The following is a 13990-nucleotide window of genomic DNA, read 5'->3' as shown; positions in this document are numbered from 1 at the left end:
GTTTATGGTATGTGTTTATTCTTTGAGTATAAAGTAACATTATGCACCATATTCTACAATAAAAAACACCAAGGGAACATTGTGCAAACCAGGCAAATACAAATAAAGCCCTACTGACATTAGGCATTTCAGTGCAATGTGGCTCAACATCCAATACACTCGCAGTATTTAAGTTGATTAAATGAAAGTACTACAGGAGCCATTAATTACAATTTAAAAGGTTTAAAAGCTTTTTTTGAGAACAAGAACCCCCATATTTCCTCACAAGAGTGTGTGTATAAACTAAGAATAAACATTTATGTGGCTTCAGAGTAGATAGTCTTGCGTAACAAAGCAGTAGTTTTAGGTCTGTGAAAACTATCCAATATTCAACATTAAAGCAACAGGCTCCCTAAAAAAAAAACAAAAACAAAAAGCCTTCAGCCTTGCACCACTGCATTTAGTGTTAAGACATTAGACACATATTTAACATTGGTTCTGTTTTAGCAAGTGACTGGCATGTGTGTTTGTTTATAGGAGCAGAACTTTGCCCTTGACTCTTGTATACCTACAAGATTTACTATACTCATGGTGAAAAGGGACTTTGCGAAAACACAAAGCCAAAGTCCTGCCCCCCTTTCCAAACTATCAACTACAATCACCTTCACTGCTACTCCACTAAAAGGTTCTGTCTTTGCAAGAGTTCAATATAAGATAATTAACAGAAAAGGGTAATGGAGAGTTTGAGGATCGCCTGTGAACCTTTGTGTGCCAGTCAGTACCTATTTCCAACAGTTCCACAGCTGTTCACTATTGCTTAGATTTTTTTTTTGTACACACACATTAAACTAACACTCCAATAGGACTACCTGCTTTGAGGGTGACACTGATTTTTTACACACACACACACACACACACACACACTCTTCTGTAATCCTCCGGATTAGATTGATGGCTTCCTCTCAGCCTACGAGCCCATTGTATTGACACGTGCCATTCTCTGTTTGAGGCTGTGCAGGAGGTGTTTAGGCAAGCAGTCCCAGTAACTAGACAAACGCTCCCTGTGCTGCAGGACTGCCTCCATACAGAACCTGGGGAGTGGGGACAGGCAAATATAAGCACAATATAATAAGAACATTTCAGTTTCTGGTGTAAAATAAAGTCCCAATTGTAGAGCATCATCTTCACTTCTGCACACTCACCGAACTAGTGATTTAGGCTGAACGTTGAAAACTAGTAACTCATTGCTATGAGCCTGTTAAAAAAAAAAAAAAAAAAAGTCAAATTCAGTAGAAAAGCTTTTAATGTATGTAAAACAACAACTATTGTATCAAGACATGACTTGCAGCTTACAGCTCTGCGATTGGACAACAGGTTGTTGGCACACCCTCCAAACACAAACACCTCCCCATCAGGACCTGAGCACGCTGTGTGCCACAGCCTGAAATACACACAGCACAATTTCAACTACTGTCTACATAGTGTGTGTTCACTTAACATTTTTCACAAACCCTCAATCCACATGAGCAGCCATCCCCTGGAAACTTTATCTACAAGCACACAAACCTTAGTGTTCACGAGTGCAAGATGACAGAATTACCTTGGTCTCTCTGTGTGACTGTGTTTGAAAGGCTTCCATTCATTTTTGCTCACATAGTACAGCCAAGCGTCGCCTGAAAAACAGAGGATACCTTCCTGAGACCAGCGACCATTTTGAGGTGGCCAGGATTTATTTGCTACTCCAGAACAAGCGTCAAGACTCACTCAGTGTCTCCCTGTCTGTGGTGAAACCTCCAAATAAGAAGATGTGGTCTGGTGACACAGGAGTGAAGGAGTGCCAAGACCGGCCCACAGGACCATGTTGGGGAACGCTCCTACAAGAACACAATTGATAGATGATGTGTAACTGTAGATGCACGTTAGAGGATGACTGTCAATAATGAGCATCAATGCCCTCCTGTCCTTCGCAAAAGGTGTCCTGATAATATAGTATTTAATTTCTCTTGTCAGGTTATTCTGCAGGAAGGCCTACGTGAATGAAAAGAACACTTACATTTCATGCCACTCCCACGTGTCCAAGTCGATGTAGTACAGGTCATTTAGCCTGTAGTTCTGTGGAACGATGGAGATGGAGAATGAATTCGCAAATCTGGGACTACACTTTTGCAGAGGTAGGCAAAATCAGCAATATCAACCATATGACAGGAATTCACAACAAAAGAGGCTCAACACACACATGTTGCATTGTTAGTTTTATTTTCCTTACCTTGTATCGTCCACCAAACACATAGCCTCGGTTACCAACTGTGGCGCAGGCATGAGCTGCTCTGGGTGATGGGGTGTTCCCCTACATCAAGCCACACCAACACAGAGAAAATATTTATTAATGTCAAATAATTTTTTAGTTTAGTTTTAAAGAGTTCCAATATATCTGAAAAAGCATATAAACATGTGAGGTAAAGTTGGTAGCATCTGTGCATGCGTTTACCGTAGTGATAGGCTGGCTCCATGTAGATGTCTCCAGGTCCAGGATATGGATGTGGTTGTTCCAGCCTCTCCCAGGGCTGTCCCACTGCAGCAGCAAAAAACAAACAAAAATATTTATTTTTTTAAATAACTTTCTATTAAGGGGCAGCTTTTCTTTTAAACTAACGAAATGTAGAAATATACACTGATTGAAAGATTCAGCACTTAAAGTCATTGTTCATTATGTGAAGAGGATTTGTTTGCCTACCGCAAGTGAAGACGATTCATCATATTCAAAAGTCCCTTGATAAGGTCCTTGTGCAGCATAGCCATAGCCCCCAAAGAATATAAGTCTACGAATACAATATCAAACAAAACATTTAATATATCGCTCCCAAGTAAAAAATCTGTAATTACCTTTATGCATCTATTGTGTATAAATCACCCAAACTATGGTTAACATGATCACATGGCTGAAACTCAGTTCTTGATGGCCAACATTTAATGTCATTCAACACTCAAGAAACCTAGTTTCAGTTCATTTATGACATTTGATCAGTGCATCTACAAGCTAAAATTCAAGGCACTTTAAGGGAAAGTTTGTAAACTTGCTTCTTAAAATAAAACTTATTTAAATGAATATTTTGTGTCAAAAGATTGTCTTCACTGAAGTCATAATTAACCATGCAATCAATTCAGTTTTATTTATATTGGGCCAATTCAAAACAAAAGTTATCTCATTGCACTTTTCATATAGAGCAGGTCTAGACTGTACTCTCTATTATTTACAACAATTCCCACCATGAGGACTTGGCGACACATGGAAAAGAATATGTACATCTTTTTGAATTGTGATCTTGAAGCTTCCTACTGGGGAGCTTATTTGTCAAGTAGCTTGCTGTAATTATTACCACTTTCCCAAGCACATTGGGTCAGTAGTGATAGTCTGATTAATCTTTCAGCTGATATCTGGCATTTTGGTACAGTCATCCTTCACCTATTCTTCTGAACCCAGCACCCAAGCTTGTCCTTGCAGGATGGAGGGAGTCCTTTCAGATCCCTCATTTCCTCCCAAACGAGGCTGGGAGCTCTCAGGGGCAGGCGGTAGATCTGCAAAGCACAGCACAGAATGCAGGAGATCTGAAAGGGGATCGCAAACTCAGCAGGCTGACCCACCTCAAGGTCTTGTGTTTCAACATCATGCACTCATTTAAAAAAACCCCAAAACAAACAAAAAAATCTGGATGTTAAAAAAATTGTTTAATGCAACAGACAAACTGTACCCTGTTTGTGTTTCCCATGGTGTGATGACCTCCAAATAGGTAGAGGACTCCATCCACACAAACCCCACAGCTGCCCGACATGGATGTGTGCAGGTTACCTCCGGCTAAATGCTTTGTCCTGTGAACATTGAGGTTTTCTTTATTTTGTCGACTTTGCGTGCAAATGACAAATTTAATGTAACAGCTATTACCATACTCCTGACTCCATGTTGTATGTCCAGATCTCACTTCTCGGCAGGTACAAGTCATAGAATCCGTTGTTTTGAGCATTCTTATACAGAGGGGGAGTAAAATATAATTTAAATAAAAATGCTGACTGGAGGAAAATGTTAATAAATATAATAAAAAATGCAGATGTAGGATCTAATAAACTCCTTACCTTGTATCCACCCCAGACATACATGATGTTTCTGTCAACCACTGCTATATGACCACTGCGCTCAGCTGGGGTATCCAACTCAAAGGACTCGGATGCTTCAGTGTCCAAGGGCTGTTCATCCTCCACCTCGTCCTCATCCATATCGTCATTTACCATCCAAGCAAACAGCCTGTCATCTTCATCTCTGTCTGAGTCATTGTCATCCTCTCCGGCTGGCACATCTCCAATGTCTTCCTCCATCTCTGCCATTCTCTCTGCCATGTCAGTCTATCTATCAGGGCAAGAAGTGTGTGAGAGAGAAATCATATAGGTTTGTTCTGATAGGATTATTAATTTACTGATTACTTTGTCCAATAATCTAAAAGTAGTATAACAGTAACGTTAAGTTAAAACGACCCACATTCAACACACTGGCTGTAACGTTAAGGAAATGAAGCAATTCATTTTTAAAAGAACAAGACAACAACAAAGGCATGTTCTTTCTAAATATGGCGTGTTTACTGATCTATACCTCAGCTTTTTAGTGCAGTTGCAAGAATTTAGCATTTATAGATACCATGACTATAATTCGGGACAATGGACCAGATAGCGATAGCAGCAGATTACTGTTGACCTACTTTGTTTGGCTTAACTATTTAGGTTGCTAAATGAACGTTGGCTGTTAGCTTAGCCTTTGTCTTAAAGATAAGACTAACTGAAGACCCAAGTGAACTGGTTATGTTTAAAAATCCCTAAACCGCTTGGCTGGCCATCAAGCCAGCGAGCACCTAACTGCCGTTTGCTAACATTACAGAGCGTTTGTGAACTTCGTAATGCAAAACACTCGGACGATTCGGAGCAAGGAAGGTCCTAAAAATGATATCGGCCACGGTGCTCTCGAAGCTAACCTGCATGTGATTGTAGCTCTGGATAAAATCTATCCGCACCTGTCGCTATCTTACCTTGTCAGATGTTTGTTTTCCTGTAAATTTCAAAAGCACTACGACATGTATGTGAGGTCATGGCAAGCATTTTGGGGGCACGACCGGAAGTTGTTGACATCTTAAATCCGCCATCTTTGTAAGGTCTGCTTTATAACCAATTTTAACCACCATACTAGGAAAACGCGTTATTTGTTCATCACCACACTTTCTACAACTCTGCTTCTGATCAGCTGGTACACGTAGACGTTAGTTATGTTAGTTTAACGGCACTGGGTTAGTTCAGCTTACTGGCACCAGGATGGTGTAATTATACACGGTTGATAGGAACTACTTCTCCTTCCGCCTGTCAAGTCATGCTTGCGCTACGGCTCTGTGAGGAGCTTCTTTGAAGTGACCCGCTGCAGCTCTTGACATTTCCCGCGATTGAATACTGACCCTGGCTGACTGTAGAAGCAGTCGCGTTGTGTGTGCAAAGACAGTGAAATACTTTGGCAAAATCGCAAACTTCGCTAAACATCTGAGTATGATCACAATAATATGATGGTGTTTTGAAGCAGCAGTTCTGAGCAGGATATTTTTATTATAATTAAAGAATATGACAGTAGTTTGATGTGTTATCATTATGCGGCTATTACTTGGAATTAGTAAGCCTACAGCCTACTCTTTATTTCCCTCATGAATACAGAAATAGGAAGGGAGGGGGAGGTCACATGAAGCTAGAAATTAAATATGTAAAAAGTATTGGTATCGCTATCAGTACCAGCCTGGGTATTACTTGGTATTGGATGTACAGGAATTAAGTGGTATGGCACATCACTAGTTAGATGCATAAAGGTAATTACAGATATTTTAAATATTTTGTCTGATATTGTTTCCGTAGACTTATATTCTTTGTGGGCTATGGCTATGCTGCACAGGGACCTCATCAAGGGACTTTTGAATATGATGAATCGTCTTCACTTGCGGTATGCAAACAAAAATCCTCTTCACATAACAAACAATGACTTTAAGTGCTGAATCTTTCAATCAGTGTATATTTCTACATTTCATTAGTTTAAAAGAAAAGCTGCCCCTTAATAGCAACAATATTCCCAGAGATATATAAAGTACATAAGGACAATTAATTTCATACATTTCATTAGATAAGAAAATAAAACAGCAAAAGTTGTTTGTGTGTGTTAATACAAAATAAAATAATAATAATAAAAAATATATATAAAATATAAAAATTCCGTAAAAATAAATATTTTAAAAAAGTAAATAAATAAAACAGTAAGTGTGTGTGTGTGTGTGTTAAAACAAACAAAAAATAATAATTCAAATATTAAAATAAATTAAGTAAATGACACAGTAACGTGTGTGTGTAAAAAAAATAATAAAAAATTTAAATAAACTAAGTAAATGACAGTAACGTGTGTTATTATAAAAATATATAAAAAAAATAAAATAAAATTAATAGATAAAACTGTACATGCGTGTGTATATTAATAGGGGAAAAAAACTAAAATTAATTAATTAGTTCATTTTTAAAAAAGTCAAAAATGAGTATCAAATGTGAGATTTAAAAACACAACAGTTACTAAAATATCAAACAATCAAAATAATAATCATTTGAAAATTAGTACAGTTATTTATTAGTCTAAGTTTCCATTGGTTGTCCTCAGTTCATGGCATGATGAGATATATTTTGCAGCAATTATTTGACATTTGGGCATTTCTCCCAGTAAATAGGGGAGTTTCTGTGTGTCTGATATGAATTCGAATTCGGGGTATATTTGGAAAATGTGTTTTTGTCTTAGTATTTTATATTTAGGGCATGAGGTTAGAAAGTGCAGCTCTGTCTCTACCTGTCCTGTGTCACACTGGGAGCAGAGTCTCTCCTTTTGTGGTAGCCAGCTCTGTCTGTGGTGACCCTTTTCTATGGCCAGGCTGTGTTCACTCAGTCTGTATGTTGTCAGCATTTTTCTTAGTTTAGGACATTTTATTGTGCTCAGGTAATTTGCCAGTGTGAATTCTCTTTTTAGGGTCAGATAACATTGGAATTTACTTTGTGTTTTGGTCATTTTTTCCAGTATTCAATATATTTTTCTTTTTGCTTGTTGATAATTTGGTTTGGTCTGCTTGAGTTGGTGTTGCTGTCCTGAGGCTGCTGGGGACTTGTTACTGCAGAATCAGAAGCAGAGTATTCTTCTCTATAGTGTGGTTTTAAAGCTCTTGCAGGTTGTCACCTCTCCCATAAAATATGCAGTTATCTCATCCAAGGAATCCTAAAATATTTGGCTTGTGCTGCATATCAGTGTTCAGTCTAGAGTGAGTTTGTGCTTTGTAGTGTTGCCCTGACTGTTGCCTGTCAGAGTGGCTTCAGTCAGTGCATTGATCCTTTGTAATTCACAGTTTTGTAGTAGAGAACAAAGTGTTGGACATTCTTAATTGAGACCTCTCTGTCTGTGTTTCCAGAATAACTGCTAGTTTGTTTGCTGTTTTTTGTAAGCTTATGGGTGCTGACCTTCTTTTGTTATTTTGTTCTCTAGTGTACCACCAGTGTATTTTGAGCCCAGAGCTATTTAACTGTCTTTGGATAAGACCCTTTTGTTCTATTGTTTAGCGTGTGTTTGTCAGCACCTGTGTAGCCCTTCTTTTGTTGCATTTTTTGTTCAAATGTTCACTTGAAATTTAAACACATTTTTGCCTAGCGGAACTGTTCCAGTTGTCATTTCCATCTGATTATCAGTCCATATCTTATGTTACATCTCTCCATAATGAGCTGGGTAGTAATAGCTTCAGACGAAGTAAAAGTCTTCACTTGTTTAACACCTTTATAGTTAGCCACAGTTGTTATACAGCAATATTAAATTGCTTGCACATACGAAGAATCAAAATCCTAATTTGGAATTATATCATCACTATGATGACTTAAGTTTCTTTAAGAAACTCAAGCTTGCTTGTCTTCTAGACAGATTTCTCAAACTAGGGTTGACCATTGTGCATACACAAAAATGTCAGGGTGTTCAGAATAAAACCTTTATTAATAATGACAGAACATACAGATACATAATAAAACACTACAATGGTTTGATTACTAATCCATTTTAAGCATACAGTATCATACAAAAGCAATGTACAAATCATTCCAAACCACTCATGAATCCATGATTTTCTTTAGAGTCCTTTAAGTTTGCTGTGAACACATGAGAACACAACTGATTAGTACAAATATTAGTGATGGTTGAAACTAGTTATCTGTAGTGAATGATGTGGAGAGAATAGTGAAACTTCAAGAAGCATCTCACCTGTCTTCAACAGTTCTGTTGGATGGGTAGTACACCTTAAATGTGAAGCCACTTCTTGGGAATGAGCCCTGTAGAAATAAATTATTGACAAAATTAATTAATAAAAATAAATTATATTAGAAACAAATGCAGGTCCACTTTGAGACAAGACCATTATTTAACTTTCAAAGACCAGATGGAAAAATACTTATTCAAGGATAATTTTTTACGGCCCTTGCTTGGGTTTCTTCTCTTTCTCACCGGGTTGACACAGAGGCAGTCTGTGTTTGTGATGCTGAAGGGGTCATATTTGTCTGCGAAGATGACGACATCAGGGACCGGGTAGACACGCAGGGAGTAGTCGTACGCCCAGAACACAGGACTTACATACAGAGGCAGTGGAGTCAAGTGACCCTGGGATAGGATGGTCTTAACAAACTGGGGAGAGCAGGAGCGAAAGACACGATTAGTTATTTACAAAAATAAGACATTTCACATTGTGTTCTGTCAGAAAAGACCAACATAACTGAAAACAACTTACTACTTAAGGAGCACTTAAAGTAGAAAGAATGACTAACACTTAAAATACTATGTACAAAAGGTAAATAAAACATCAGACAACACAATTACTACTATCTCAACGTCTGCTGACATACATTTCACTCAAATATTATGGTGCGTTCCATTTGACATGGGAAGTCGGAATTTCCAAGTTCAAAGTCGGAAATTTCACAAGGAATGCCCCCTTAGGTCGGATTTCCGACTTGGAAAGTTGGGAGAATTGCACTACCCTGACTTTGTGATCCAAGATGGCTGCTGAGTATGAACAGTTAGTGAAAGCTGTAGTTAGTATTGTTTTAGCACTTCTGTGTACTAGTGTCTCATATACATTTTCGACACAAAGTGCTGTCCAACTGCTGTCTGTGGAAATACTGCTATAGTGTTTAGTATGAGTAAATACCACGCAATGCCTTTTTTTTTTAATTTTTTTTTTTTTTTTTAAATCAGACGGCAAAACAATAGCTAACCTGGCTAGTTGTAAACAACGGCTGGCCGAGTGAGGTTTTCTGACTTGTTAACTGGAACGCCATCAACTTGGGTGTGACGTTATTCCCAGCTCCAACCTCCGAGGTAAATGGAACGCACTATTAGGTAAAGGTTTGTTCAGAGAAGATAAAACCCACATGGTTTGGAATGTCAAGCTTGTTGTTGGGCAATCGAAAGCAGTTCCTGCACATCTTGTTGACCAGGTCTTCCCTGATAATGACGATCTCCTGGCTGCAGTACTGAATCCTGAAAGGAAAAACACAGCAGGTCACTTTTAGTTTCTAGGTAAAAAATGTCATGATAACGGCTTACAAACCAAACTTGTGTACACCAAAACCCTGAACACAATACTTAAAGATTTTGACATTAAATAAAAGCCTCAAATGTTTTACCTGCATGGGTTAGTAGTGAACACTGAAAATGGCACCCTTTGTCTGAACTCCTCCGTGATGTGATCTGCCAAGGGAGGCCTAAGAGGAACATATTTATCTACATTTGCATCCAAACCACTAAACAAAACTCACATAATGCTGTTAAAAAGCAGATGTCTGAAGGTTTACCTTGGCAGGATGGTGCCTGGGCCAGGGTCTTCAGGGCCAGGAACAAACACAAAGCGACTACTGCAGGTGTGTGGTGAACATGTTCAAATCAAACACATTGAAACTTGAATATATAAAAAAAAGAGCAGAGCAAACAGTAACAATTCCATCGGATCCTACCTGCTGTGAATGCTGGGATATGCACATATAGCATCAGCAAGAGCCTTCAATGACTCTAAAGAGACAAAAATGAATTAGCTTCTGAAATGCTCAAGTCTATTTATCCATATATTACACACAGAGGTCTTAAAATCTACAGTAGGTTATCACTGACGAGTACTCAAAAGTCTCACCTTTGAGTGATTTGATCTGTGTTTTTCCATACGGTGCAGAAGAGAAGTTACCACACAAAATGAAACAGGTGGGAGGCATCGAAGCATAGCCTGTTTAGAAGAAGAAAAAAAAACGTATAGCTAAATGTGATAGCTGCCCTCTAAAGTGCAGATTCTTGACCTGTAAAGTCTAAGACTATGATGCAATACTGGACCTGAGAACATGAGGTTGAGCTTTTCCATCACTTCAACATCATCCAGCCACACATCAGAAACAACTACAAACATGGCATCCTCATTCTCCTCCTCCAGCTGCTTCAGTTTGGCTGAAGCCTTCACCGAAGTGGTGGATGGACCACCAAAGAAGTTTATGTTGCCGTAGTATGCCCTGGCAATAAAGCAAGGGAACATAGTGAGGGTGCAGGAAGAATGTCTATGGAGCTCACAGAATAATGCAGGATTCACTTTAAGATACTGAAAACCTCAACAAAATATAGTGGTGCCTGTGGACCTCGTCAGTGACTCACTGTTGTTTTAAATGAAGCTGTGTCCTTTATAAACTACATTTTTACAAGAGGCAAGTATCTTGTAAAAGATAACTTAATGCTAAACTTAAACCTCAAATATTTATAAATTAGTATATCATGTAGTTTAGTTTTTAAGAATATTTGGCAATGATATTTTCACTGCATTGCAAAAACAAGGTAAAATGCCTTCACAGATGACACCAAATTCTGCTTCACCTTTGCTGTAATTTCAGCATGTGAAAAGCTACACACTTACCCCAATATCTAACGTCAGGCTGCACATACCACTACATCGACAGCTCAGTACTTAAACTTGCAATGAAAGTTTATCTGAACTCTTTTCCTCCAATCCACTGACCTTGTGGCTGATGACAACTCTGTTGGTGGAAACCCGAAGCCATTGATGTGAAAAACTGAGTCCTCGTACCAACCTAAAGGACAAAACTTTACTTTTCATTATGTATGTAATGTATTACTTTTTAATGTTGTAGTCTTGTTTTCATTTTCTTTACTTTTATCTTACCCTCTGCCAGTACAAAGCAGGATTCTGTATACAGGCCATTATGAAACTGGTGAGAACCCAGTTAAGGAATACATACATTTTAAAATAAACTAAAATATTACATATTATAAAGTCATTTTTGTCCAACAAACATCTGAAAGGATATTGCTTTGGACATGTCCAGCTGTACTGTTCCACTCGGGTCCTCCAGGTAAAATTTACCCTTTAAAAGAAGATGAAGAAATCTTTCAGAAACTAGATGGAAATATACATTGTACGGGAAAACAGACCTCTAAGAACTTGGGGCATGGAATATCATTAACTCGCCTCTTTCAGCTGTGTGACCATCCCCAGTACAATCACCTCTCCCAGTTTAGCTGTGCTACCAAGCAGTGCTTCAATTGTCTTGAGCTAGAGAAGACAAATCACAAAAAAGAAGAAAGTTACAAAAACTGTCAAATGCAAAACAGTACGATGTGTTATATTTTCCAACTATCAAAGCAGCTAAATACTGATGAGTGTAATGGCTCAAGAAAAATAAATACCTTGGTGGTCATTATAGTGGTTCAAAATTTGTTACCTGAAATTTGTTTTGACCCTCTTCAACAGCAGCTCCTATTGCAGGCGGGGTGAAGAGCTCATGCCGATGTGTACGCTACAAAAAACATGTCTGTATAAATATGACATGCAAGCTACACATACTGGAAAAAGCAGCAAAGTGTGGGTCAGTTCCCCAGTCTGGATAATGAATAGAGCTCACTAACTTGCTGTAAGATAGTGTAGCGCTCCCTGAAGAGTTCAGCTTTGTCTTTGGCCAAACCACACAGACTGGAGGCTGGATGGCTCGTCATACTAATGCTGGAGGGAAGAAAAGCCAAAATGAAAACTTTAAAAATGTCGCCTGCAAGCCGCAGTAGACCAAACGGTCTGCAGTACATTAAGCATACACACTTGGCCTAACACAAGCAGCAAAAATCACGAAGGAGAAAGAAACTGTCCCCTTTACTCACGGAACAAATTTCTTCTGCTCCACACTGTAAATGTATCTGGGCACATCAAAGGCTCCAATGATGTTGAAAACATTATCGCTGGAAGAAAGTTAAACTGTTATTCTTAAGATGTTCTACAGGAAAAAAAAGCTGATAATGCTGCAACATCTACTTGTAGGTTGAATAGATATAAAATGGCCAATTTGAATTTGCATTATTACAATATAGCAAGGACATAACTAAATAACCTACCCTACACATTAAGATCTCAGTCTTAGTTTCTTATTCAATTTCTACACGTTTCAACTGTTAGGTTTGTTTTAAAAAAAAAAAAAGCTCAATTGATATTAATGATGTCTCATTTAACTACATAACATGCATCATGATTAAACATCATTAGAAATATTTATTCAACTCAAAAGATTAACTTGGGTGCACCTTAAAACTAACATGGAAATGGGCTGGTGACAGAAAAGGATTTAATTATTTTACTAATTTATCAGTACAATTAAAAAAAACACATACACACTTACATGGTTTCATCACAAGACTGACTGCAATCCTGTACAGCACTTTCCACCACAGACAGCTCTATCATGCTAGAGGACACTGTTGGAAAACACAAACATTACACATTAAGTGCTGCACACAGCACTGCACTAAACACACTGTGATATGTGGTGACTGGTAGTGCTGTACTTACATGGTTGCTTTTCCACTGCATCCAGGACCCTTTCAATAACATCATCCAGTTCAGAAGGATCGACAGACTCCAGCACCTCCACAAGATATTTGCTGGCTTCACTGTAGCACAAAACAAGAAAACATGCATATGTTGTTGTTTCTTCCTTTTGACTGCTGCTAGAAAACTACAAAATGCCAATTATCAACAGCAGAATGTGTTGGTGCTTGCTTCAATTTAAAAATTTCACTGGAAACATTTGAAACTTCTCAATGAATTTCTTAATTTCTTGGGGCTTTATAAACAATATAAACAGGTTATCCAAGGAGGGTTAAATCAAGGCCAACTGGACATGTTGCCCTTGATTTAACCCTCCTTGTTTGACTGAAAATCTTTACAGACATAAGGGTTGAATTGTTTCAAGCATTTTTTGCTTGTTAAATGGAGATAGTAGATAATAATAGTTGCAAATTAATCTAAAGCACTTTAGGAGTTGAAATCGTAAACGTTATTGTGTTAGCGCTCTTGCCGTCAGTAAGTAACATTAGCAAAAGCATGTACAATACAATTTGTAATACCATTTACAAAACAGTACATACGGTCGTAGTATAAGTCCCCGCATCTTGAAGCCACCGGACACTTTTGTCTTTATTTTGCGAACGACATCCATAGTTGTTAACGTTACTGTCCAGCTCAAGTCTTGGCGCTAAATGTCCATTTCCGCATGTGTTGCATCACTTCCGTTGGTGAATCCCGCCCTCCTCTGTCTAAAAAAATAATGAAAAGCAGCACTCAAAAAATGTATCAATAACATTTTTAATATTAATTACCTGACCCCTTAACCATTTTCCTCTATTTTTTCCTCAGGACTTACCTACCACAATTTTCAGGCTATTGTTCATGTGTGTTTTTTTTGTTTGTTTTTTTCTTTTTAACGCCCTAGCACCATATTTCCTGGTTTTATTCATATAGGTGCATACATGTTACTGTATTTTGAATTTATGATTGCTTTCACTAAATATTTTTATTAGCATAATTTAAAAAATTTCAGCAGGCAACTGTGGTCATTTAAA

At 38.1% G+C, this 13990-nt stretch overlaps 2 protein-coding genes across 7 annotated transcripts; both read right to left on the bottom strand.

Moving 5' to 3' along the window:
* Position 1: 1 nt before the first annotated feature.
* klhdc2 (kelch domain containing 2) lies at positions 2-5290 on the bottom strand. Of its 6 annotated transcripts, none has more exons than XM_046062478.1 (14): positions 5049-5290; positions 4108-4374; positions 3920-3999; positions 3729-3846; positions 3443-3585; positions 2714-2798; positions 2468-2551; positions 2246-2326; positions 2033-2091; positions 1744-1853; positions 1580-1652; positions 1333-1420; positions 1182-1234; positions 2-1070 (listed from the first exon to the last, which is right to left on the bottom strand). In XM_046062478.1, exons 2-14 carry the CDS (start codon positions 4366-4368, stop codon positions 947-949), a joined length of 1359 nt encoding a protein of 452 aa, XP_045918434.1. In that variant the 5' UTR covers positions 4369-4374; positions 5049-5290; the 3' UTR covers positions 2-946. The 6 variants fall into 6 exon arrangements, with proteins under 6 accessions (XP_045918434.1, XP_045918433.1, XP_045918439.1 ...); XM_046062477.1 differs by having other exon boundaries at positions 4108-4378; positions 5049-5289; XM_046062483.1 differs by having other exon boundaries at positions 3443-3555; positions 4108-4378; positions 5049-5285.
* Positions 5291-8037: 2747 nt separating this feature from the next.
* On the bottom strand, positions 8038-13667 carry pole2 (polymerase (DNA directed), epsilon 2). The gene is made up of 19 exons (XM_046062476.1): positions 13517-13667; positions 12939-13039; positions 12769-12844; positions 12257-12334; positions 12011-12104; positions 11827-11901; positions 11574-11657; positions 11413-11469; positions 11268-11316; positions 11103-11175; positions 10433-10605; positions 10239-10328; positions 10066-10120; positions 9907-9966; positions 9739-9816; positions 9484-9592; positions 8561-8737; positions 8321-8388; positions 8038-8208 (listed from the first exon to the last, which is right to left on the bottom strand). The coding sequence occupies exons 1-19, from the start codon at positions 13585-13587 to the stop codon at positions 8190-8192; spliced, it is 1587 nt and encodes a 528-aa protein (XP_045918432.1). The 5' UTR covers positions 13588-13667; the 3' UTR covers positions 8038-8189.
* Between the last annotated feature and the right edge of the window lie 323 nt (positions 13668-13990).

Source organism: Micropterus dolomieu, linkage group LG11, assembly GCF_021292245.1.
Source record: "Micropterus dolomieu isolate WLL.071019.BEF.003 ecotype Adirondacks linkage group LG11, ASM2129224v1, whole genome shotgun sequence".
Taxonomy (NCBI): domain Eukaryota; kingdom Metazoa; phylum Chordata; class Actinopteri; order Centrarchiformes; family Centrarchidae; genus Micropterus; species Micropterus dolomieu.
The sequence above is the reverse complement of the archived record's forward strand: the minus strand, read 5'-3'. Positions and strand labels throughout refer to the sequence as shown.